The 25,806-nt window shown below is 39.5% G+C and overlaps 2 protein-coding genes across 2 annotated transcripts; both read left to right on the forward strand.

The window, feature by feature from the left end:
* The first annotated feature begins 2,363 nt into the window (after nt 1-2,363).
* On the forward strand, nt 2,364-15,535 carry pip4k2ca (phosphatidylinositol-5-phosphate 4-kinase, type II, gamma a). Its single transcript, XM_074682527.1, has 10 exons — nt 2,364-2,787; nt 4,047-4,144; nt 4,289-4,385; nt 4,469-4,618; nt 10,473-10,619; nt 10,841-10,879; nt 10,965-11,078; nt 12,204-12,468; nt 13,742-13,845; nt 13,953-15,535. The coding sequence occupies exons 1-10, from the start codon at nt 2,629-2,631 to the stop codon at nt 14,031-14,033; spliced, it is 1,254 nt and encodes a 417-aa protein (XP_074538628.1). The 5' UTR covers nt 2,364-2,628; the 3' UTR covers nt 14,034-15,535.
* Nucleotides 15,536-22,597: 7,062 nt separating this feature from the next.
* Nucleotides 22,598-25,002, forward strand: ackr5 (atypical chemokine receptor 5). The gene is made up of 2 exons (XM_074682096.1): nt 22,598-22,749; nt 23,350-25,002. The coding sequence occupies exon 2, from the start codon at nt 23,353-23,355 to the stop codon at nt 24,439-24,441; it is 1,089 nt and encodes a 362-aa protein (XP_074538197.1). The 5' UTR covers nt 22,598-22,749; nt 23,350-23,352; the 3' UTR covers nt 24,442-25,002.
* The last annotated feature ends 804 nt before the right edge of the window (nt 25,003-25,806 follow it).

Raw genomic sequence — 25,806 nt, forward strand, 5'->3', positions numbered from 1 at the left:
GAGATTCTTTTCTGTACATTGAGAATGAGATGAAGGCAGTAACATGTCTGTCGGATGCTGTACATGCTCTGGTTTTCACTGCGTTCAAAGAGCACGGTGATGCTGAGAGTAGAAACAGCAGAGTCAGATTCATCAGTGTGAAAGTCTCAGATTCAGTCTGACTCACTCATCCGGGTCAAAGTTTAGGAAATACCCAGACGTTAAAGCTGGTTATCGGAAACTACTCATCACCTCGAAACACTTCTATGACACATACTTTTTCTAAAGAACTGGGAAAAGTCCAAAAGATTCATATCAAGACTTTTACAGCTCAATTCACTCCCCTAAAGCTTCTATTTCCTCTCATTTCTTTACTTTTTTATTTATTACACGAACAGCATTATGCTGAAAAATACTTCAAATGTCTTAATGCACGGTTCAATTTACAGGCTTTTATCTGAGAATTTAACTGAAGGCCAATCTAGATAAAACAGTGCTGCATTCAAAGCACATAGGAAAATTCAGCTTCTTCTGCAATCTACTGAAATCACTCTTATATTCCTGCACTAGAATAAAGAAACAGTAGAAACAGACTCTGCAGTCACACACTGCTACAGCGCTCATTAAAAACAGAAATGACACAGTAAGACTCGGTGTAGAAGTGTGTTCAGCATCATGTTAGGGCTTTGTTTGAGGACGTACTGCCCCCTAGAGGTTTCCCTACTAATTACCCCATCCTATATCCGTAAAATGCACAATAAAGGAGTATAAACATGCATCAAACTGAGGTTAAGATGAAAATTCAGAATTGTAAGACAGTAGTTTGCAGAATCAGTGAGTTTGCGATTTGTTATAAGCAATAAAAATGATCCAAAACAAAACTATGCAGCTCACCTTTCACCTGTTGACATTCTTTTAATCCCTGTTTTTGATTATTGGTGCATTATTGTGGTGTTGTGAACATACAGTGAGACCAACTTGGATAAAGCATTGTCTCCAGTAGAAGCAGAAATCCCTCCAAGTCTTCAAGTTGCAATGCCTTCATAAGTTTACACATCGGTTTTATACATTATTTTGTCTGAATACGGTAATTTTTGGTGCTAAAATCAGTTTTAATCATCTAATATTAAATTAAATTAATTAAAAATAATTAAACGCAAATTTTAGGAAGTGTTGTCAAGAAAACCCACAATTTCACGTCTACAAAACTGTAATTGAGGTTGAAGAACTGATAATTCCGAGCACTAGTTTACCTTGAACGCATCACTAAACGGTAAATTATCCGAATGTCAGTCGTCACCTGATTCCGTAACAGCGATCTCATTGGTTCTCGCATCTGTCAATCACAAATTCACCACGTGGTTGATAATAACATGGGTGGGCTCGAGGGGGCGGTGGTGGACTGTCAGTTAGTGATGGGAATTTGGTCTCAATTTTGAGAGCCGGTTCTTTTGGAGAAAGAAGATTTTTTTTGAATTTCTTAAATTTTAAGTTATTCCAAACAATGCTTTCAATTTATGTGTGAAATGAAGTACTGACTTAAAAAAAAATACATTACTGGTATGTTGAATTTTAATCATTTGGATGGCTTTGTTTGGATACTCCACAAACTCAACATGTAATAGAACCATTTCAATCAGGCAAAAAAGTCCAATTTCTGATTCTATGTAGACTGTTTATAAATTTTTAACTATCTACAGTGAAGCAACATCTACAGGCTTAATGAATCACCCATAAAAATAGATTCTTATTCTATCATCTCCCTTGTTTTAGAGACAACTCTCTTTTCGGGGATGGATGTTGCTGCACAGTCAGCATTAGGGCTGAACGATTTTAGAAAATAATCTAATTGCAATTTTTTCAGACCAATCTTGCAATTTAGCATAGGATTTTTTTTCTTTTTTTGCCTTTCTTAATTGAAAAAGAAAAAGGAACACTGTGAAATTTTACTGACCTCCGGTACAGGAAAAAGTGACCAAGGGGTATGGCTCTACGATCTACTGGATGGATCTTTGTAGCCCACAGGTTGTTTTTTTTTTTGCCAGAAAAAAACTGCATTTTGACTTTTAGCTAGTTTTAAGGGAGAACAAGTACAAGTTACTATATTACCTCCAGGTCGGTGTACATGAAACTTTTTTTTTTCTAATTGCAGTCTTTGCAACTTGAAAATTGCGTTCTATTACATTGCGATGCCGGTTTAAAATCAATTAATTGTTAAGCCCTAGTCAGCATGCCGTTGTTAACTTGCCATCAGACACCACACCACCACACGTTTAGACTAATCACGTATTAGAACAAATCTGCTCTCAATCAGGAGCCGGTTCCCGTCCTTCACTTTAACGAGTCGGCTAAAAGAGCCAGATCGTCCGTTAGCGACACATCACTACTGTCAGTGAATATGTGGAAAATACTGTACGTAGTCGCCCATGGGTGAAGTTGAGTAATGATTCAACTCGCGGGTTCAATCGTTAAATTGGGTTTAAGGTTTTCTACCGGGGTATAAAGCCAACTACAGCCGACGGCTGACCTTTGACTCGGTTCAGGGACCCGGGGAGGAGCAGAGAGAGGAGCGTTAGCCACATTAGCTCCGTAACGGAAGAAGTGTCACCAGCTCTCTGAACGGGGACGAGGAGGAGCCAGTCTGCGGTCATGGCTTCCCTCGGTAACTCGGGGGCCACTTCCAGTCCTATGGTGATCCTGGCTCCTAAGACTAAAACGAAAAAGAAACACTTCGTCCAGCAGAAGGTGAAGGTGTTCCGAGCCAGCGACCCGGTGCTGAGTGTCTTCATGTGGGGCGTCAATCACTCGGTGAGTCGGTGAAATGAGCCGTGCTGGTAACGCTAACGCTGAGAGGAACCGCAACGTAACTGTGACATGTAAATCAAGCTAACCCAGCTAACATGAGCGTTAGCCAGCGTTTATTTACAGAGATGAGGTGTTACGGTGAAATCTGTGACCTGTCAAAGTCTGTGTCACCAGGAGCCATCTACACATAAACAGTGCTGCTTTGAGTAAACACGAACTGGTGCTTTAACACACCTGGACACCTGTCCTGGTGCAGCTGTCTGACAATCAGAGCTGAAACTAGCTTTGTGTGGTCATTACTTAACAGATACTTCAACATAAAGAGAGCTGGAGTCACCATTTTTTCCAACAGCGACCAAAAATGAAGGGACAGCACACGAAATGTCTTATCAGGCCATTCAATCAGATGGGAGAAAAATGCAGCATAACTAGTGTTACATCAGCAAACGTTACAGCCCTGGGTTTGTGCTGGGCTGGAAACTAAAGAGGAGTCTGTTTATTAAAAGATGTCATGAGATTTTCACCCCCACCCTTTGGAAAAACCTCAAAGTCATGCTGCTAATATCTGAGATACTGCATGGTTAAGATCAGTGCTGACTCTTAATAACACAGAAACCATTACTCATGCTTTTATCTCATTATGTTTGCAGTTTATAATGAAAATTAATCCATAAACTAAATTAAAAAATAATAATCCTTCATCCTTACACTCCCATGAAACCATGCTTTGAATTTCATATAATAATAAAAACAGGGTTTTCTTCTGTTCGATGGCACAATTGGGTTTTTTTATTCTTTATTTTATTTTATTATTTTTTCCCCGCCAATACTGTGCTTCAATATGTAGACTAATGGTTTCTGCTTGTCTTATTGTATCTCTTTATTCTTTGAAAAAAGATTTTAACTTTGTCTAGTTGCAGAACTTAAATTAAAATAAATAAATAAATAAATAAATAAATATATATATATATATATATATATATATATATATATATATATATATATATATATATATATATATATATATAGATATATATATATAGATATTTTTTTAAGTATAGTTTCTGTCTAGCCGAAATGTTACGAAGAAGACCGTGAAGGCAGAGCCAGTCTGTGAAGGATAATCTTAAAATATAAACAGAGTGATCTGTTGCCTGAGGAGCTCCAACTCTCTACATCAACATCTTTTAGATAAATCACCTCTGAAGAGTCACCTCGTGTTGTATCTAAAAGCTTTCTTATAAATCCTCCCGTCCTTTCAGATCAATGATCTCAACCAGGTGCCTGTTCCCGTCATGCTGCTTCCTGATGACTTCAAAGCCAACACCAAGATCAAAGTCAACAACCATCTCTTCAACAAGTAAGATAAATTATTTACTCTGTTCAACTGGATTCAAGTGTAAATAAATTAGACTCTCAGCGGCCTGAGAGTTTCCAGAACTTATCCTGTTAGAAAGGAGCAGCTCTCCATGAGTTTGACGTGTGTTTACGTTTCCTTTCTCAGAGAAAATCTTCCAGGACATTTCAAGTTCAAAGAATACTGTCCTCAGGTCTTCCGAAATCTAAGAGAGCGGTTTGGAATCGAGGATCTGGACTATCAGGTACGTCTTAAAGCATGTGTTTATAATAACTCTGACTTTATTCCCAGGTGGTTGATTTTCACTCCTAATTAACTTCCTCCCAGGTTTCGTTGACCCGCAGCTCCCCGACGAGGAGTGCAGACGACCAGGGGGACTGTCTCCTGCTCAACTCCTACGACCGCACGCTCGTCATCAAGCAGATCTCCAGCGAGGACGTCGCAGACATGCACAACATCCTGTCTGAGTATCACCAGGTGAGCTCTGCACGGCTGAACATACAGGTTATTTTTGACAATAATGGCAAAGATTAGTCTGTTTCAGTCAGGATTACAAAAATAAACAACATAAAGATGTTATATAAAAACTTATACAAACACACAAAACAGCCTAAATCTCAGTTAGCAGTCTGAAGTTATAACAGTTCTGGAGGCTAAGCCAACGAAAGTCATCGAAAAGAGGAACAGACTTGATAGAGTATTGTTTTGATGGTAACTGGCCAGCTAATGAATGATAACAAAACATAACCTTTCAGAGAGGAACAATCTGCAGCCTCCGGACCAAACGTCTGAAGCTAATGTTGAAGTGTTAAGAGCTACAGTTCCTTGAGTGTCCACTAGAGGCTGGCTGCAGAAGCTGGATAAACCACACACACACACCAAGAGTGGGAGAAAATATTGAAAATTGATGTATCAGGATTTTTTGTTTGACGATATCAAAATGGGATCCTTTTTTTTTGTTTTCAACTCAAATTCTTCATTTCAGTCTTTGTTTATAAACTGGATTGGAAAAAAGTTTCCACTTTTCTCCAGCAGGGGGCGAAATGTTTCTCTCTGACTCACGTGATGTGCATTGTATGGGAAAATATGGCTCCTGATATAGTCTGTAGACATCATCATCATCATTTAACTTTTTCGAATGGTCTTGTTTTAAAAAAGCAAACTAAAAATGAAAAAATCGTAAATATCGAAGAATCGCAAATTTAATTGAATCACTGCAAAAATAAAAAGTGTTTACAGCCTGGTTCAAAAAACAACTTCAATCTCATTGGCTCATTACCTTTAATGGTTTCCCAGAGTTACTAGCCACTCAGCATTTTCACTAGCCACAACTCTGTGGCTGGATAAGTATGTTTAATATGATTAAAGCCGATGATGGCATGCTAAAGTTTACTTGAACTAGATTCACAACCTTTTTAAAGGTAAATTAACCCCTGTGCTCATTCAAATCAAGGCTACATACACCCCATGTCATTATCAGGTATTCAGTTTGGAAACTGTTGTCCTGTTGTTCTCCTTTAATATGAAAATATGCAGTCTCTTGAGACAAAGTCATAAAACTAGGAGTTTATTATCGCATTTAATGAAAGTGATGAAAGTTAAAGATCAGTTGAAAGGATAAAAACTAAACTGAAAAAAAACTAGAAAGAAAAACTGTCTGCTTAAATGTTTGTTTATAACTCACTTTTGAGTAATAAAGTGGGTACCATACTTTCTGGAATATCAATCACTCTGTAGTTTAATTATATACCTTTTGAAGTCGTAGCAGTCGTTAAATGCGTCATGAAGAGGAAAACAACATATGTAAGTCACACTGGATCATACGTTTCATTTATTTAGAATGATCTGGTTTGTTTACAGTATTTCCAGAGTGAACTTTTTACATATAACTTTGATAAGTCTTTGTATATTAGGAGGTTTGATTGTGGTTCCTACAGCTCCTCATATCTGTGACCTGTTTCTCTTCTCGACGCAAGGCCAGGCTTATATTGAAAACCACGTTTTGCTCTTTCTGTCCTCCAAAGTCTCCCATAGAAAAACACAGTTGTTCATTATGTCTGCCTCCATGAACAGGACCCGCTGTAATGTAAATACAGAAAAAACAAGATTCATGGGGAGTACTGTTCACTTATCTTAAAGGGGCTGTGAGGAGTTTGAAAGTGATCTTGAAAAAGTCTTCCTTCTAGATATCTGCCTGATTGTAATCCACACTTTAAATGAAACGATTTCTGTGATTAATTTTGTAGTGATGGTGGACACTGGAGCCTAACTGTCAGACAGAAAAAGGACAGAAGAGCAGAAGAAAGAGAAACAGGAGAGAGATAGAGCACGAGCTAAAGGCTAACAGGGCTAAGCTGTTTGTGCTAATGTTGACTCCAACCCACAGTCAGCAGTTATTCTGCAGTGGTCTGTTCAAACTTGAGAGTCTAACAATAAAATGAAGAGTGTGGTTACGTTAGCCTACAGATACGTCGTAGCAGCAGGCTAACATATAGCTGGCTGGTACAACATTTGCTTGATGTCACATTTCAAACCGTAGCGCTACGTAACTGTACTGATAAATACCTTACCTCAGTGCGTTGTATCCAGTAAAGAATTGTCTTGAACAAAGAAAATTTGTTTTGATCTGATCTCCATTTAATTCCAAAACAAACACACGCTTCACTAAAAGTAATTTACGACAGTGTGCAGAGACTCCGGGCCACAAGGTGGCGAGGGAGTGCAATCAAAAAAGATCCTCCTTATAGCATCTTTAAGATACTCTATGATCCTTTAAGATACTACACACTGTACCTTTAAGGATAGAAGCTTCTTCTTTACGTTTACCTGCAGCTCGATCAAAGTTAGCTTGAATTCCAATATGGCGACCACTGACAATAGGCTTCAAAACTCTGCTTCAGAAATAAATGGGTGACATCACAGACGTCCATACAGCCTGTACTCCTGAGTGGCTGAGCTAAGCAGAGAGTTACCTGGAGCTTAGTTCATCTTTTGGGTGTTGAGGATTTGTTCAGTCTGACACATGCAGAGCCAGGATCTTTCTCTCGTCGGCTAAAAAAAAAAAAGTCTTGTGAGACGTTTCAGTCACAGAGCTCCTAAATCGAGTTCTTCTTCCTCTGAGACCATTTTTTTTTTTTGCCTCGTAGGTGAAGGAAGTTGACCCAAATATATTTGGACTATATTTAGCCGTTAGCCTTCCAGGAGTAGCGAAGTGGTGCAGTTAGCAGAGAGACGGCTCAACATGTGGAGGAGAAACATACAGAGCGTGCTGCTGTAGGAACAAACGCTTCGTTATGATCAAAGATATTCAAATGTTGTATCCTCACATCATGGAAGCACGTTTGTAGAGATAAGAGCCACACACACACACACACACTCCTCTGCTTTGTTTGGTGTTTCTGCGTCCTGTCACCCAGCGTGTTATCACAGTCTGCTGTGTTGATGCTGAAAATCTGGGTCTCACTTCAGGCTAAAATTCCTCGGAGCAAACTTCTGGCGGCTTTGAGCGGCGGCTGGAATGTGCAGCCGGCGGTTTTGCGGCCTACAGAGAGCAGGGAGGGCGGGCGGGAAAATGGCAGCTCTGTTTCCGAGTGTTTATTATTTCACTTGGCCCTGAATGAACTCCTTGTTCGCTCGGCTCCTGCGTTGGCATCACACAGTCTCCTCAGTTTATCAGGACGGCTCGCAGATTTCAGATTTTGGAGCACATGTTCAGCGTGTCCAACAAATTTAACAAGAGCTTCAAAAAACTTCCTCAACTCTCTGCCAGGGGATTAAATACTGAGATGTTGAAGAGCACTGAGGTGGATTTGTGATCTGTTGGCGGCTGAGGGGATTGGGTCTTTTACAATTTTTGAGATTTGATTTAAGTTGCGATTCTGCAACATTTCTGATTTTTATTTTGCTTTTTTTTGCACCAGACAATGTGAAAAAGTTGAATAATGATGATGATGTCTACAGACTGTATCAGGAGCCGTATTTCCCCAAAAAATGGACATCACATGTAAATCAGTTTTTAGGATTTATTCAGGGGATCTGACATCTCAACTCTTTTCCAACCCAGCGTATACTCTGCAAAAAACTGAAGTCTTATCAAGTGTTTTTGTCTCATTTTAAGGAAAAAATGTATCAGGGAATCAGCAACCAGCCCTTCGTTACATATGAAGTTAAAACATAAAGATTTTCTTGTTTCACAGGTATTGTTCAATAATTTTCAATAAAATAAGATTGGAACATTGAGGGTTTATGCTGTCAGTTATAAGAAATAAAAAATAAAAATCTGTATCAGCAGGTCAGGCTTTTTAAAGATCAGTGATTGGCCAGAAAATTGTGATCAGTGCACCCCTAAAAATTAAAATACTGTAACAAGTTAAAAATCTGCCAATGGAACAAGAAAAACTTGCTCAAAAATTTGCTTAAAACTAAATTAATGTCTAAATACAAGTAACTTTTCTCTTGTTCCATTCTCAGATTTTTTATTTCACTTGTTACAGTAATTCAGACCTCATTTTGTCTTTAAATAACTTTAAATCAGACATGTGTCTGGACTGGTGAATGTGGCTCATGTTAAGTCTAAAAAGACATTTTTACTGGAAATAAGACAAAAACACTTGAAAAGATTTCAGTTTTTTACAGTGAAAACAGAGACTACAATGTAAAAATCTAAAAATCCTGATACTCTGACTTTTTTCTCTCACCCCTACCAAGGATGGGTACCAACTAGGGCTGAACGATTTGGGAAAATAATCTCATGGAGATTTTCTGGATTATTCCTTAAACACACGCAAGCTATAAATCGTTCTATAGTTTGACCAACGCGACAAAGGATACTGTCAACATATAAACAGTTCTTTCCTGTAGACCAGATCTACATGTTATAATGAAATTAGATGAATGAATTGATATGAATTACATATCTTTATTGAACTATTACAGTCACCGTAGAATATTGACTGATTGATTTAACTTCCACCCCTGTAGACATGTCATAGTTTTGCCAGAAAAAACAGCAAATTGACTTTTTTCTGGGTTTAAGGAAAAACAAGTACAAGTTACTATATTCCCTCCAGGCATTTTTACATGAAACTTTATTTTAATAAATTTTTTTAGAATTGCAGCCACTGCGATTTGAAAACTGCACTCTGTTACATTGCAATGTCAGTTTCAATTCCATTAATTGTACCGACTTAGGTACTTTTTTGGTACCAACCAAATTCTGTCTGCAATACAGGGCACTGGTTCATGTAAAACCAGACGGTATCATGTTCCAGATCCTAAACACATCCTTGTGACTGTGAGAGTGAAAGAGTAGGGGATTTTCCATACTGGACATGAACACAGCATTGCTAAGTCATGTATTGAGAAATAAATATGTTAAATTGAAAAAACTTGCAAATTTTATTATTAGACAAATAAATATTTATTACCGCATAAACACACAAAAGTACAGAAAATTGTTATCATTGAGTGTCAATACAGATTGCCAGGTATCAGAATCAGAATCAGAATCAGAATCAGAACCACCTTTATTCGCCAAATATCTCAAGAATACAAGGAATTTGACCCAGTTAACCACACTGTCTCTGTACAATTATTATAAACACACACTAAATATTACAAAAGTATTTAAAAAAAAATAGGGCTTAAGTAGTTTAAAAAAAATTGTAATAATAAAATTACAAAAAATAATAAAAATAATTTGTAATAATAAAATAAAAATAATGAAATTGTAAATTTTGTTAAAATATAATGACAAAAAATAATAAAAATAAATAATAATTTGTAATAATAATAATAATAATGATAAAGATCTATGTACAGAGAATAATAAAATAAGTAAATATACATAAGTTAAAATTAAAAATTGAAATATTGAAATAGTGCATTGAAAGGATGTGAAGAACTGTGAAATTGTAAAAGAAAAAAATGAAACATGATTGTGCAAATTCAACAGATAGTAGCTGTACATGAGGTTTATCAATAATTGTTATTGGCAGAGTTAACTGTTCAGGTACTGAACATCGTTTCAGATGTGAAAGGTAGCCATCCCTGATCACAACAAATCAGAAAAAGTGTCAGTGAAACTTTAACAAAATAACACACAGAAAAAGAAAAACATCTGTTTATATAATCTGTGAAAGGCTAAAAACAGGAGAGGACAGTTTTCTAACGCCTGATCCTGAACGCAGCTCAAAGTCCAACCTGAAACATTCAGCTGTGAATTAAACTGTAAACCACAGACGTATCAATCTGTCATCTATGAATCTCCCCCGCTCTGTTTTTAACGTGATGTCAGTGAAGGCATCGTTGACCTGCTGTCCCCTCTCCGCAGCACATCGTGAAGTGTCACGGCAGCACCCTGCTGCCTCAGTTCCTGGGGATGTACCGGGTGAGCGTGGACAACGAGGAGACGTACCTGATCGTCATGAGGAACATGTTCAGTCACAGGCTGGTCGTTCACAGGAAGTACGACCTGAAGGTGAGGAAGGAGCGCATGCAAATCCTGACCTTTCCACACACACGTCCTCCTTTCTGTGACAGGTTTGTTTCAGAGGAAGTGAAGTCTGGTGTTACACAGAGGCTGGAGGAAACAAATGATGCTCTTTACCAACAACAAATCCTCCACTCCACGTTTAATGGATGAGTTTTCTCTGCTGACTGACTGATCTTCTTATTCTCACGTTTAATTTCTCCCTGCAGGGCTCTCTGGTGTCTCGTGAAGCCAGCGACAAAGAACGGGTAAAAACAAGCCTCACTCCCTCCTCCTCCTCCTCCTGCTCTCTCCTCCTCTCTTTGCTAAACCAGTTTTCATTTCTCCATCCAGGTCAAAGAGCTCCCCACCTTCAAAGACATGGACTTCAGGAACAACATGCAGAAAGTCTACGTCACCGAGGAGGAGCGGGAGAAGTTCATGGAGAAGCTCAACAAAGATGTGGAGGTAGGAGGTTGTTTTTACACTCAGTGGCCACACGGTGGCAGCAGCGGCACATCAGGAGCTCGCTGATGCTGGGAGGCTGTTTTGGCAACAGGAGAATGGAAATATTGGGAGAATATTTCAAAATAAAAGCCTGTTTTAGAGATTCCTGATGCAGAAAAAAACATTATTTTGTTGGTTTGCACGTCAGCAGTTGTTCCAGCAGCAATCAAGAAAACAAAAGTAAGAAAGAGTATAGAAAGTGCAAAAAGCTCCATAAGAAAATAGATGATGACAGCTTGTCCATCATTGTCCAGTCAGCCAGCCTCCACCTCCACAGGGTCCAGGACTGAGCTTCTTCAGCAGTCTGTTCAGTCTCTGTCTCCTGGATCCTGTCTGCTCACAGCAGGTGAAGCTCTTCCAATGTGGCGTTGGTGTCTGGTGTTAGCTCTGTTAGCCATGTCTGTGAATAGCATGATGCTACTCTGCCTTCTGGTATTCCCTCTGTTGCTGGGTTAGCATGGCTAGCTCGTCCATCTTATTGGAGATAGATCTTACGTTCCCAATAACGATGGATGGAAGGACAGGTCCATGTCGTCACTTCTTAGCTCACACCTGAGAACCAGCAGGTCTCCTTGTGGGGAAACATCTGGCCGAGCACCAGTTAGCAATGACATGCTACAGGCTGCTAACAGCTGATTTCACATGTAAACAATGCAGCCATGGTTAGATGTAGGATCTCCTGACAAACACAGGAGAAAAAGTAGTAAAAATATCACTGAAGACAAAACCAGTTTGGTGTCCATGACCAACAAATGAACCATACAAAGTAATGATCCACTCGAAATGCAAAGATGACGAAAAAGAGATGAAAAAATTACAAGAAACGGACAAAGAAGAGAGAGCTGCTGCAACCATCAAACCATCAAAGTGTGCTGTTTGGTTTAACACCACAGAAAACATAAAACAGATCATTTTGGGACACTTTTAAGGGCAGAAGGAGCACAGTTTGTTGATAATTAAAGGTAAAAATCGGCAGATTATTAAAAAAAAAAAAAAAAAAGATGAGTTGAGACTCAACAGATGGATCCAGATCCTACTTTTGCTCCACCATCAGTGTAAACGTCTTCATATTCTGCTCTCCTCCAGTTCCTGGTGAAGCTGAAGATCATGGACTACAGCCTGCTGCTCGGCATCCACGACATCGGGCGAGCGGAGCGTGAGGAGGAGGAGGGCGAGGAGGTTTCCAACGAGGAGGATCCAGAGGCAGAGAACGGCCTGGCAGCGGGGGCTCAGGTGGGCTCCTACGGGACGTCTCCGGAGGGAATCGCCGGCTACATGTCCACCTATAAGCCTCTGGGGCCCGGGGAGTTCGACCCCTACGTGGATGTGTACGCAGTGGCCAGTTGTGCAGGTGAGACCTGGTCTCTGGGTGGGACGGCCTCAAATCTGTTTTCTTATTTCAGAAATCATGAATCCATGGATGAAGTTTCTCTTATTTTGAGTTCTGCTTGGTTTATTTTCTGAAATCCAGAATATTTCCTTCTTAAAGCTCCTGAAACTTTGAGATCTGCTGCTTTTCTTCACTCACTTTCCAACCACAGGAAATCCTTTTTTTATTTCAGCTGTTTGAACCAAAAAGAAAAGTTTTTCACGTCACATTGAGCTGAGGGGAACAAGGTATTATCCACTGCTCTTCCACTTTTTATGCCAAAAGTCAGGGCTGGGACGATATGCTCAAGACCCAAATAATCCTGTTTTCTATGACTATGTAAACACTACAACTACCTTAGAAGAGTGGAGTGATAGCTGCCTGAACTTTTCTGACTTGCAGCGTCTCGCTATGTCTCTGTCGTCTCACATCTTCTCCTCATATCCATGCTGAGCTCTCGTCCAAAGAGCACACCGCTCTCACCCACAGTAGTTTACGAGCAGGATTTTGATTGACAAGCAGATCCCGCCTCCCCTTGCTGAAAAACACCATTTACTTCTAGGTTGCACAACGTCAATGGCGGTGAACACGGACATTTTAATGTTGGCCAGTTAAAAAAAATGTTGATTAACAAATCTTCTCTTCTTCGTGTTTTCATTTGATTAGTCATGCAGTACAATTGTGTAATGTCCTAGAATTCAGATTCTTTATTTGGGACTTTAGGTAGTTATGAGATTAAAATGCGATTAATTAATTACAAATCTTGTAATTAATTAAATTAATTTTTAATCGCCTGACAGCAATACTTTATTTATAAAGCACTTTTCAAAAGCAATGTTACAAAGTGCTGTACAGAATGAAAGGATCCGTAAAAGATGAGTAAAAGAGAAATATGAGCAATGAAAAAAGAAAAACATCATCTAAAAGGCTAAAAACCACCACCAAATAATGGAAAGGAAAACATCAGAAAAATAAAAACAATAAAACATTAAACAGTTCACAGATTTGAAGATAAATTAGCACAAAAAGTGAGGAAATTTGTGTTTCAGAGATTTCTCAGTTTGTGCAAAGTTTGAATAATAAAGTCATGATTTGCAGCTCAGAGCCGGTTTCTTCTTTCCTTTTCGTGTCCGTCCACTTTAATCGTGACGTCTGGAGAGCGATAGTGATTCACCTCTCTCTTCTTCACGGCTTTAATCTCGATGATTGTTGTCTGATAACCCAGCCCTGATGGCTCTGTTGCCTTTCATCTCAGGAGCCCCTCAGAGGGAGGTCTACTTCATGGGCCTGATTGACGTCCTGACTCAGTACGACACCAAGAAGAAAGCCGCTCACGCCGCCAAAACTGTCAAACACGGGGTGAGTAGAAGGAGATCACAGCGCTCAGTTTGTTCCTGTTTGCTTTAATATCCTCTCATGATGATGATGATGATGAAGATAGTGACCTTTTCTTCTCTTTGTTGCAGGCCGGTGCAGAAATCTCCACGGTGCATCCTGAGCAGTACGCCAAACGATTTCGTGACTTCATCTCAAACATTTTTGCATAATGAACTCTGCTGTAAGTCGACTGAGAGCCGAATCTTTATTTCACCTTCGACCAAAAACACGATGCACAAACAGATCCTCTAAACGTGATCTGAGGCCAGACTACTTGTAGCAATACGACGTTTTTCTGATGCACATCTTTATTTTTAGGATTCAATAAGCATTTCTTAGAGACGTGAAACGCTCGCGCAGACTGACTCTGGAGCAGGAGGCTTCATGGAAACAAACTGCTGTTGATCAGTGTTCGAAGTGTTGGACCACTGCAGATCAGATATCTCAGTCTGGATCCTCAGGCACAGACTGAACTTTGAGAGTTTGACATTTTTAGAGGAGGGTTTGTTTGTTTTCTTGCCAAAAGTAAGATGGGAGCACACGCTACGCTGCTGCGTGTCTGCTAAAGGTTTTTCTTTGGAGGCTTCGACCTTAGAAAGCACAGAGCAGCTCAATCTGTGTCATGCTCACAGAAAAACAACTTCAAAAACGAGCAAAGCGTCAGCTCAGAGAGGCGAGAAGTGGAGCTGGGCTGACAGAACATCAGCAAAGTTTGTTCTATTTAAGCTGCTTCATCCTGCCAGCTCCTCCTTAAGGCTTCATCTGATTTCACCACTGTCATTTGTATCATCACTGATGCTCGCTCTGTTCTGTCTTTGCTGCTGCTCTGCCTGCCTTAGCTCTCCCAACCTCTTTCTTTGGCTTTCCATCTAAAAACTGAACCTCTCTCATGCAGATATTTTGTTCATTTGTTTGTTTTGTTTTGTTTTGAAACACATTCCAGAGTTAGAGGCCTAATTGTGCTGCTAATGCTAACCGCAGCTAGCCCCTAACGCTAACGTGCCAACAAAGAGAGCACATATAAAGACTAATATCAATGTCAACATTAAAATTGAAGTATTTAAAATAAGTTTGTGTAATATTCATTTAGAGAAAGGCTTGGCTAATTTGTGAAAATTATTTTGGTGATATAAGCGGTTAGCATCCATTATCAAGCAGCATAACGAGCGACAAAATCAGCCAGATTACAACGTTTCCTTTTGGTTTTGCTCAAACAAAACATCATTTTGATCCTGCACTTGTTTCTGTTTTAACTCTGTTGAAAGAAAGGAAATTATTAGAAGTCAAAAGTGTTAAGTCAGGATATATATTTCTTTTAATTTGGCTTCTTTTGTTTTCAAGCTCAACAGGACGCTATGTTTCTTTTCCAAATGAAGACTAATGATACCCATGTCCATGATACTTCAAAAGCTGTGTTGAGGAGGAGGAGGAGTCTGGGAGACTTCATATTTTTCTTTTTCTTTATTTTTAATTTGTTTTTATTATCAGGCAAATATTGACAGATTTACAGGGTGATCTTTAAATGTATCAGCGGGGTTGCCCATTTAACTCCCCTGACCACAGCAAAACAAAACAGATATTTGGGTATATTTTTCTTCACTTTTTTCACTTTTTATTTTTTTTCTATATTTTTTTTTATTTTATTGATTATCAGGCATATATTTTCACATTCACAGGGAGAAGACGTATTAGACGTATTAGCAGTATTGTCTATTAAACTCCCCTCACCAAAGCAAAACAAATATTTGTATTTTTCTTCACTTTTTTCTTTTAATTATATATATATATATATTTTTTTTTCTTTTTCTTTGTTTTTTATTTGTTTTATTTTATTTTCAGGCAAACATTGACAGTTTCACAGGGTGATCTTTAGACGTATCAGCAGTATTGCCTATTTAACTCCCCTCACCGTGCCCCCAAGCCAAAGCAAAACAAATATTTGTTTATATTTTTTTCCACTTTTTTTCTTTAAATTCTTTTTCTAATACATTTTTTATTTTTTAATTTTTTTATTTTAATATATATATATATATATTCTTTGGGATTATCAGGCAAATTTTGACAGATCTACAGGGTGATCTTTAGACGTATTAGGAGTATTGTGTATTTAACAAAACAAAATAAATGTATTTATATATTTTTCTCCCCCATTTCTTTTTCTTTTTTTTTAATATTTTTTAAATATTTTTATTTCATATTTTTCTGCTTATAAAATGCAAACAGTGACAGTTAGAAAACACTCGTCAATCTCAGACGCCTCCAGCTGGTCTCCTGTACACAGCTGCGTAATGAAATGATAGCTCTAAAAAGACAAGAGGGAAAGGAATCTGGACTCTGTGGCCATCAAATTGTTCCCATAATTATCTATTAATAGACTTTTCCCTCCAGAAGGAACTGCAGATTTCTCTTCTCCTTTCTCTTCTTTCTGAAAGTTCAACACAGTTTATCTTGCTTCTCTTAACTCCACAAAACCCCAAAAACTCGAATCAGTAACGAGAGTCAGACTGTCGGTTCAGCCTCTGTGTTCAGCCTCTCTTCTTATTTTGGTAAGAAAACAAAAACAAGTTTCTCCTCAAAGTTTCACAGGAAGGATATAAAATAATGGAAGTCTTGGATCTGCACTTGAGAGATGATGATGATATTTATCAGTCTGGACTGGCTGTTTGGATATTCAGAGTGCCAAACGTGTTGGCTCAGAGCTTTACCCTGCAGGAATTGCACCTTGCATTATCTCTATCCTTAGTGAGCGGTGAAATGAATCCCTGAGTGAATGAAGCAAACCTGTTTTCCAACCTTTGTGAAACGAGCGATAACGTGCTGAAGGGCTTTATAAGTTAACGAAGACTGACTGTGTGTGGTATTTAAATAGAAAGCATATCATATTATTTGGCCTGTAAAGCGTTTTGCAGTCGTGCATCTCTCAGCCTGTGAGGACATGAAACACTTATAAAACGAGCCCGTCATCGTCGACCTGGAGCGGCTCCTTCTTGATGTGCGGCTCAAACGGCTAACGCAGGCTCCAGTGAATCATTGTGATAGGACGTAGAAAAACTCCTCTCTAGACGTAGAAACTGTCTTTGTATCGTGATAACCAGGGTACTGTGGAAAACACTGTTGACAATAACACTACATTTCAGTAGCTAATGAAGTTAGCCTTAACATAGCGTTGTGATACAGCTAACACTGCTAAGGCTGTGTGGATACAGCTGACTGTAAGACGCCTCATTTACTCAGTGATTGCACATGTTGTTGTACTTTTGCAAATCAGCTTTTGGACCAAAATATATTTTACAAAGAATTTATGAAACGTGTCTGACTCGTTATTTGAAGTTGTTTGTTTTGATTGTGGCGCCCCCTTTGTTTCAGTCACAGATGTCTAACATCTTTATCGCTCTATTCCCTAAAACCTGCAGAACCTCAGAGGTACAACACATCCGGTTTTACTGAGTCTGAGTTTTTGAACTTGAAACCTCCTTTTGGAAATTACACAAATGAGCTCATCCAGTCCTGTTAGCATCCTCTCCGAGATACCGCCAGAATTTAATGATGCACAAACTACTGCATATGTTTTAATTTCATCTGGATTAGATTAATATAATATATAAATGAGGAGTATGGACACAGTGAAATACTTACCTGAATCTAAGACTTAATAAAATAACACCATGATGTATGGAAGTCAATGTCTCCATGCTACAAAAGTTAAGTTAAAATGTTTACAAAAAACACGTAATGTTACAAGAATAAAGTCTTGCTATAGAAAATAAGTCCTGATGTTATGATAATAGAAATGTTATCTAAAAACAGTCGTTATGACGCTAAAAAAATGTTTTGATGCTTAAAAATTGTAACGTAATGTAACCAGGAAGATATTGTACCGTTACCAGAAAAAAACTCATAATGTCACAGAAAAAAATCTGACATTACCAGGAAAAAAAGAGTCATGATGTCACTGGGAAAAAAGACATAACATTGCTGGAAAAAGTCAAAATGTACTGGAAAAAAAACTCTTGATGAAACGTTACTAGAAACAAAAATCATAATGCTACTGAGTTAAAAAGTCATAATGTTACCGGGGAAAAAGTTGTTACAAAACTAGAAAATAATCATAATATTACTAGGAGGAAAAAAATTCTAATATTACTAGAAATAAAAAGAAGTCCTAATCTTACTGGGCAAAAAACTCGTCATGTTACTGGTGAAAAAGTTGTAATATTACCAAAAAACAAGTCATAATGTTTTGGGGGCACAAAGTCTTAACATTGCTGAAAAAATGTTACATTACTAAAAAAAATAGTCATGATGTCCTGGGGAAAAAGTCTTGATATTACTATAAATATAAAAAGTTATTAATCACTGGGAAATAAGTCATAATGTTACTTAGGAAAAAAAAATATCATGTTACTGGGGAAAAAAATTGTAATGTTTTTTGGGGAACAAAGTTGTAACATTATTTAAAAAAAAAAAAAAAGTTACATAACTTAAAAAAGGCATAATGTTTTTGGGGAACAAAGTTGTAACATTATTATTATTATTTTTTAAGTTACATAACTTAAAAAAGGCATAATGTTCTTGGGAAAAAAAACTTAATATTACTATAAATAAAAAAGTAATTAATCACTGGGGGGAAAGTCATTACATTGCTAAAAAAAAATGCTACATTACTAAAAAAAAAGTTGTAACAACTCAAAAAAGTCACAATGTTCCTGGAGAAAAAATTTCATAACATTAATGAAAAAATTAAGTAATGTTGCTGGGGAACAAAGTCATAACATTACTGGAAAAAATGTAATAATGTCCTGGGGAAAAAAGTCCAAATATCTCTAGAAATAAAAGAGGTTATAAATCACTGGGGAAAAAGTCATTACATTACCAGAAATAAAAACATCATGTTACAGGGAAATAAGTCGTAACATTACTAAAAAAAATAAAAAAAAATAAAAAAAAACCCAGCTGTAATGTTACTGGGGAAAAAAAGTGGCAAAAAAATAAATAAAGTGTCCTGGGGAAAAAATTATTTAGATTAGTAGAAATAAAAAGTCATAAATCACTAGGGAAAAAAGTTGCAATGTTACTGGGAATAAAAGTCATATCATTACTGGTAAAAAAAAAAAAAAAAAGTCTTTTAGTTACTGGGGAAAACCATTTGACGATACCAGGAAAAAAAGAATTCCGTTTTGCAAAATAATGTTTGAGTTATCTTCTTAAAAAATTCCAGGTTCAAACTTTAGGAAAACAAGTGTAATCTGTTTGAAACTGGAAAAATATCAAGCGTGACAGTTACACATTTGTGAGTTTGTGTGAATAAATACACAAAACATTTATCTAACAACCAACAGGAAGTATGTTCCACTTTAGATACTTGTGTTTCTTACAAAAAATGGGCACTTTGCTCACAGGAAATTAAAACTGCAGCATTTATCTGCTGCTGCTTCTTCCTGTATCACTGCTCAAACATTACTGAGACACTTTAACTGAAGCTGTAAACACACCTGGAAACCACTGACACAACCTCACACACGCTCTCGTGTTTTCTGTTCGTGCCTCAGACTGAGCTGGCACTTCTCAGAACGTCCGTCAAAAAGACGTTTTCATGGAGCTGCTCCGAGCACGAGATAAGGTTTGAACATCACATTAAAATGTGACTGAGAGGATGTCAGCTCTCTCTGCTCACATCCTGCCTGAGGAGGAGAGAAAACAAGAGCGGGACAGGAAGAAGACACGCTCTCCAGTATGTGACGACCTCTCGTGACCCCTCACCACTCAACCTGAGCTTATCAGCGTTTATTAGCATGTTTTACTATAATGTCGATCATCACAGTTTGATATTTGGACACCAGGGCTTTTATTTGAAGCATCTTATCACACTGATACCCGCGTGGTGTGGGTCAGGGGCTACTTTTCGTCTCCCTCTTTCCTGAAGATGTGTTTTTGCTGACCGGTTCCTTCCTGTTTCATCCAAGCAGAGGGAATTTGCTGAGTGGTTCCTCCTCGTTTCACTGAAAAACCGAGCCGGCTGAGACTCTGGGACTCCGGCAGGATGAGCTGGGACACAGAAGGAGGGCGTCCATGAAACTGCTGACCGTCCAGAGATGCAGTGGGAACACGAGCAGATCCCCATGAGTCAGTGTGAATCCTGGCCAACACAAACGTTTCTGCGTTGTCTCACCCTGACGCTGACCTCAGGCTCGACCTTAAGCGATGACAACTGTGAAGCCGCTCCGATCCTCTTGTTGGCGTCTTGAACTGTGTCAGCCTCCGAAGTTGTAAACAAGCTAGATGTGCTCTGTCATCACCTGCTCCGGCTGCAGAGCCTGAATATGGTCGTAATGAGGATACATGTGTGTGTGTTCAGGTTAAAGAGCCTCCTTCCTCAGTGAAGCTGCTGTGCCCTCACGCTTCCCACCTTCCCCACATTCAGCCCCTCTCTACCCGTTCCCCCTGCACAGGAGGCTTCCTGGCATTGTTCTCTGATATGTGATGTCTGTTTTTACTGTCTCTGCTCCATCTCTGCCAGCTGTATACGTCCATACAGGATCGTTCAAGGTAAACCTCAGAGGAAACTCACACATATGACAAAAAAAATGTCAAATTTGGAACATCTGGTTTGTTAGATACAAACATTCCTCAGAGAGTTTGATCCATATTGACATGATAGCATCACACAGTTGCTGCAGATTTGTCGGCTGAACATCCATGATGAGAATCTCCCATTCCACCACATCCCAAAGGTGCTCTATTGGATTGAGATCTGGGGACTGTGGAGAACATTTGAGTACAGGGAACTCATTGTCATGTTGAAGAAAGCAGTCTGAGATGATTCCAGCTTTATGACATGGAGCGTTATCCTGCTGGAAGTAGCCATCAGAAGATGGGTACACTGTGCTCATAAAGGGATGGACATGGTCAGCAACAATACTCAGGTAGGCTGTGGACTTTAAACCATGCTCAGTTGGTACTAAGGGGCCCAAAGTGAGCCAAGAAAATATCCCCCACACCATTACACCAGCAGCAGCAGCCTGAACCGTTGATACAAGGCAGGATGGATCCATGCTTTCATGTTGTTGAGGCCAAATTCTGACCCTACCATCTGAATGTGGAGCAGAAATCGAGAAATCTCTGAGTTACTGTTGCCTTTCTATCAGCTCCAACCAGTCTGTCCATTCTCCTCTGACCTCTGGCATCAACAAGGCATTTTGTCCCACAGAACTGCTGCTCACTGGATATTTTCTCTTTCTGGGACCATTCTCTGTAAACCCTAGAGTTGGTTGTGGGTTAAAATCCCAGTAGATCAACAGTTTCTGAAATACTCAGACCAACAACCATGCCACGTTCAAAGTCCCTTAAATCATCTTTCTTCCTCATTCTGATGCTCGCTTTGATCTGAAGCAGGTCGTCTTGCCCATGTCTACATGCCTAAATGCTTTGAGTTGCTGCCATGTGATTGGCTGAATTTGCGATAACGAGCAATTGGACAAGTGTGCCTAATAAAGTGGCCGGTGAGTGTATTTTGATGGTTTGAAAATCACCTGAACTCTGTATCTAAGTTGAAACTAAAAAATCCAAAAGTAGGGATAGCGGTGTATGGTTGTATCACATTACTTCGTTTCAACCAAGTGGTCCAGTACAGTTTGGTACAGATCGGATCAGAAAAGCATGATCCTGTTTGCATTGCCACAGCCAACTGTGCCCTTCTTGGTAGATGGCGTGCAAGTTGGATGCCGATAGCTGCTTCAGCTACGTAATAGCTTGACAGCGAAGTGTACCCCGCTAATACATCCAACGAAAAAAAAACGTGACACACCAAACAAAGAGCAATGATGGAAGACATCCTGCAATTCTTCTTCTTGGTGATTGGCATGTGGCTCTTTGTTACAAAGCGGAATCAGTGTTGTAGCTCCACCTTCAGAGATCAGATCGGTTCAGTCTGGCACCCCAACAGAAGGGTACCAAAAAGTGGGACGGCTCGTCTCGGTTATTTGGGGATCTGTCCCAGGATTAGTCAGTGGAAATGCCGTTAAATGTGTGCCGTACCAAGACGAACCGACCTGAACCACTTGGTGGAAACGGCGCTAAAAGAGCGGCGATGGAAGACATCCAGTAATTCGTCTTTTTTGTGATCGGCATTCAGTTCTTTGTCACAAAGCGCAATCAAGCTTTAACTTGGCATTTTGGATAGGTGTTGGTCTTTATTACCGCTGTCGCACAGGAAGTGACTATTCTTTCAACCAATCAATGCACTGCAGTGTTTCTAGCTCCACCTTCTTGGGTTGGAGCCAGTGGCCGTTCAAGGTACTGCAGTTTTTGGGACCAGAGTGTTAAATTATCTTAAAATAACTTTTCTTGCTATGTTTTTTTTTCTAAAATGTTGTTGACAGATTTTTATTTTTCAGTACCAAAAAGCCTCTGAGGGAGTAATAGGTGTCCAGAGACATAGAGTGTGAAATAAAAGTATTTTGATGAGAGCAGTGGATGTTTTTGTTCGGATAAGTTGCTCCTCAGCTCATTTAAGAGAAATTCTTTGAAACACTTTCCTTACTCGACATATTTTTCCTCAAATACTATTAGCTGGCTTCCTTTCCCCTCGCTGTTGGTGTCCTTTGGATTTCTACACCACTTCCACTACACACTGAGGATGTCCTGTTAGATCTGTGTGTGTGTGTGTGTGCGTGTGTGTGTGTGTGTGTGTGTGTGTGTGTGTGTGTTTAATGAGACATGGGAGGATACAAACCACTGGCTGCTAAACAGCTCAGATAGTCCTGGACATCAGAGCTGGAAGGAGTGATCTTGCACCGACGAGCTTCATTCAGAAAACGTCCAGAAGACAAGAAGGCCCCAAGAGGGAGAAGCCCTCTTCATCTACACTCTTCTCTTCATCACAACAAGGTACGGTAGAGTCTTATTGGGTATTTTTTGCACAGCTTAAACCTGCCTTCACCTCAGACTTTCAGGGAAGAGGATTGTGCACTTCAAAGTCTGACTCCAGGTCTTGTAAAAGCCTTGATGTCTTGAGTCAGTTATGGTGGAGAATGTCTAATAACGTCTAAGAAACGTCTAAGAAACGTCTAAGAAATGTCTAAGAAACTGCTAAGAAATGTCTAAGAAACGTCTAAGAAATGTCTAAGAAACGTCTAAGAAACGTCTAAGAAATGTCTAAGAAACGTCTAAGAAATGTCTAAGAAACGTCTAAGAAACGTCTAAGAAATGTCTAAGAAACGTCTAAGAAATGTCTAAGAAATGTCTAAGAAACATCTATGAAATATCTAAGAAACGTCTAAGAAATGTCTAAGTAACTAATGAAGGTCTACTTGTAGGAAACACCTCGCAGGATCATTAGGGAAACATTTGACCCGGCATGTCTCCCCCCTTCCTCCACCTCCTGCCGTGCTTTTGTTACACAACGTCTGAAAACATAATCTGATTAATCCCAAAGTAATCTGAACCCTGTCCAGATATGAAACTGTTTCCCTCTCCTTCTCACTCCAGACCATGAGCAGCCAGGAGCACAACCACTCATTCTTCAACAGCACGCCATGGTTCATGTACGAGTGCACCATCGAGCTCGACGCAAACTACCGGCGCATCGCCCTCTTCCTGCTCTACCTCTTCGTCTTCGTGGTGGGGCTGCTGGAGAACCTGCTGGTCGTCTGGGTGAACTGGCGAAGACGCCACTCAGCCAATGGGGTCCTCTTCTGCATCATCAACGTGAGCCTGTCCGACCTGATGATGATCGTGATTCTGCCGTTCTTCATGATGGAGGTGACCATGGACAAGGTTTGGCTGTGGGGACGCTTCCTCTGCAAAGTTACCAACCTCATCTACGTGGTCAACTTCTACAGTAGCTCCTTCTTCCTGGCCTTCATGACCTTGGAGCGTTACCTGTCCCTGACCAAACCGACATTTCCGGCGCTGTTCCCTGTGGCAGGCCGGCGTCGCTGGGTGCTCTGTGGAGGCCTGTGGGGTCTCTCCTTGTTCCTTGCCCTGATGGAGAATATCCATGTGGATCTACTTGAGTGGGACGAGCCGGGGTGCTACATGATGCCAGAGTACAGCTTCACGGAGTGGTTCGTCAGTGTGGCCTTCCTGTGTCTGATCTTTCAGTTCCTGGTTCCTGCTGCCATCATCATCACCTGCAATGTGCTGATCGCTCGCACGGTTCAAACATCGCCGGATGTGCAAGGTCGCCGTGACGTTTGGTTGGTGCATGTGTACTCCCTTGTGTTTATCCTGTGCTGGCTGCCGTACAACCTGGTCACGTTCCTGATGATCATAGACGAAATGGACCCCATGCTCTACAGCTGCAACACGGTAGAGTTCCTCTACTTCTCCTTCAGCGTAGTGCAGAGCCTGTCTCTCTTCCACTGCGTCGCCAATCCCATCCTCTACAACTTCCTCAGCAAGAGCTTTCGCAACAACCTCATCAACACAGTGGTGAGCTATATACCCAAAGAGGAAACGTTGAACCAGGTGGGAGCAGGGACCCAGCCCAGTGCTCCAAACGCGGACGGTGGAGGAGACCTGGGAAAGCAGCGCAAGTTAAGTAACGCCAGCACCAGCCAGTCTGATGTGGGATCGTAAGAGAGGGACTAAGATTTAGCTTCAAGAAAGATCTGTCAGGACTGACTCCAACTGACTGTTGGAGTGACACAAAGACATTTGAATACTTTTTTAAAAACTATCAGAATCTCCAGATTGCAGCAAGTATTCTGATTCCATCTGGACATGATCTTGTTTTTATGATTCAAAATCCTCCATCTGCAGTCAGATTATTAAATCCTATAAGTTTCACATTTTAACAACTAACGTCCACAACAGCTTTCATGCGAGTTCTTCAGTTTCAAAATAACTTTCTTTTAACAAACACATCCTCAGTTTTCTAGATTTCCACCAGGATGAAGTGAATCAATATGAGTTCTTGAGTTCAAAAGTTTTCCTGTCTTATACTTAAGAAAAATATGATTGAGGAGATTAAACTACCTCGAAAGATTTTGCTTGGAAGACCCAAGAAACAGAAAAACATGTAAAAGCAAGTCACAGTTCAGTTACATAAGTCACTGATTTGTTATGTCACACCAGGAGTTTTTAAAAGCAGAAAAGTTTTGATACTGATTGTAAATCAAATAAACCCACCAAAGTATGACGTCCAGCTTAGTTGTCAGATGATTCATCATAATTTCGCCAAATCCAAACTCAAACTTTGGGAATTTTAATTATTACATCACTTTTTAAATGCTACATAATTCAATCTTGAGTGGGGGAAGATTCTGGTACACTTACATGGAGTGGCCAGTAGGTGGCAGTGCAAGGGAGGGCTTTCTGACATTTATGTTTCTTGATGAGTGAGGTCATAAGATTTCAATTTAACTTAAACAGACTATTTGATCCACAGACATTTATGTGACAATGAGGCATTAACTAGTGGGCAGTGTTTCCATCATCTTGATAGTGGCATTCTGGAAAGATGCACATAAAAACATGTATAGCACTGGTTTAAGTTTCACTTATTACTGTTTGCAAATTTTCTTGTAAATTAATTGCCTTGTAAATCATTCACTGCTGTGCTAAACCAGTGTTGAACGGACATTATTTGCCCACTAACATTTTCGTTATTTTATTTCTACTTTGTAATTTCATCCTTTAAAAAAAACAACAACAAAAAAAACCATACAAATTCTGTTATGCAAACTAAGCGTCAATTTGAGACTTTTATACTAATTTCAGTCATAGAATACAAAATATATGTTCGTCATATTGAGTTAAATGTTAACGAAAGTGATATTTATTCAAATAACCGAATGTTTAGGTCGACTTGAATCAGTTTGCAGACAACCGGCCACTACCAAGATGGCGGACACACTGACGTATCGCAGTCAAAGCGCCGTCTACGTCGTTTGCCCGAGTTTTAGTGAATAAAAACAACTCTTACGAGGCTACGTCACTCTC

The sequence above is a fragment of the Halichoeres trimaculatus genome, unplaced genomic scaffold (assembly GCF_033239565.1).
Source record: "Halichoeres trimaculatus isolate MK-OKI-2021-1 unplaced genomic scaffold, fHalTri1.1 fHalTri1_scaffold_11, whole genome shotgun sequence".
NCBI classification, from domain to species: Eukaryota; Metazoa; Chordata; class Actinopteri; order Labriformes; family Labridae; genus Halichoeres; species Halichoeres trimaculatus.

Coding starts and splice junctions, on each gene's coding strand:
- pip4k2ca (XM_074682527.1), top strand. CDS start 2,629: ATGGCTTCCCTCGGTAACTCGGGGGCCACTTCCAGTCCTATGGTGATC. Junction 4,145..4,288: donor AACAACCATCTCTTCAACAA/GTAAGATAAATT, acceptor TTCCTTTCTCAG/AGAAAATCTTCCAGGACATT. Junction 10,880..10,964: donor AAGCCAGCGACAAAGAACGG/GTAAAAACAAGC, acceptor TTCTCCATCCAG/GTCAAAGAGCTCCCCACCTT.
- ackr5 (XM_074682096.1), top strand. CDS start 23,353: ATGAGCAGCCAGGAGCACAACCACTCATTCTTCAACAGCACGCCATGG.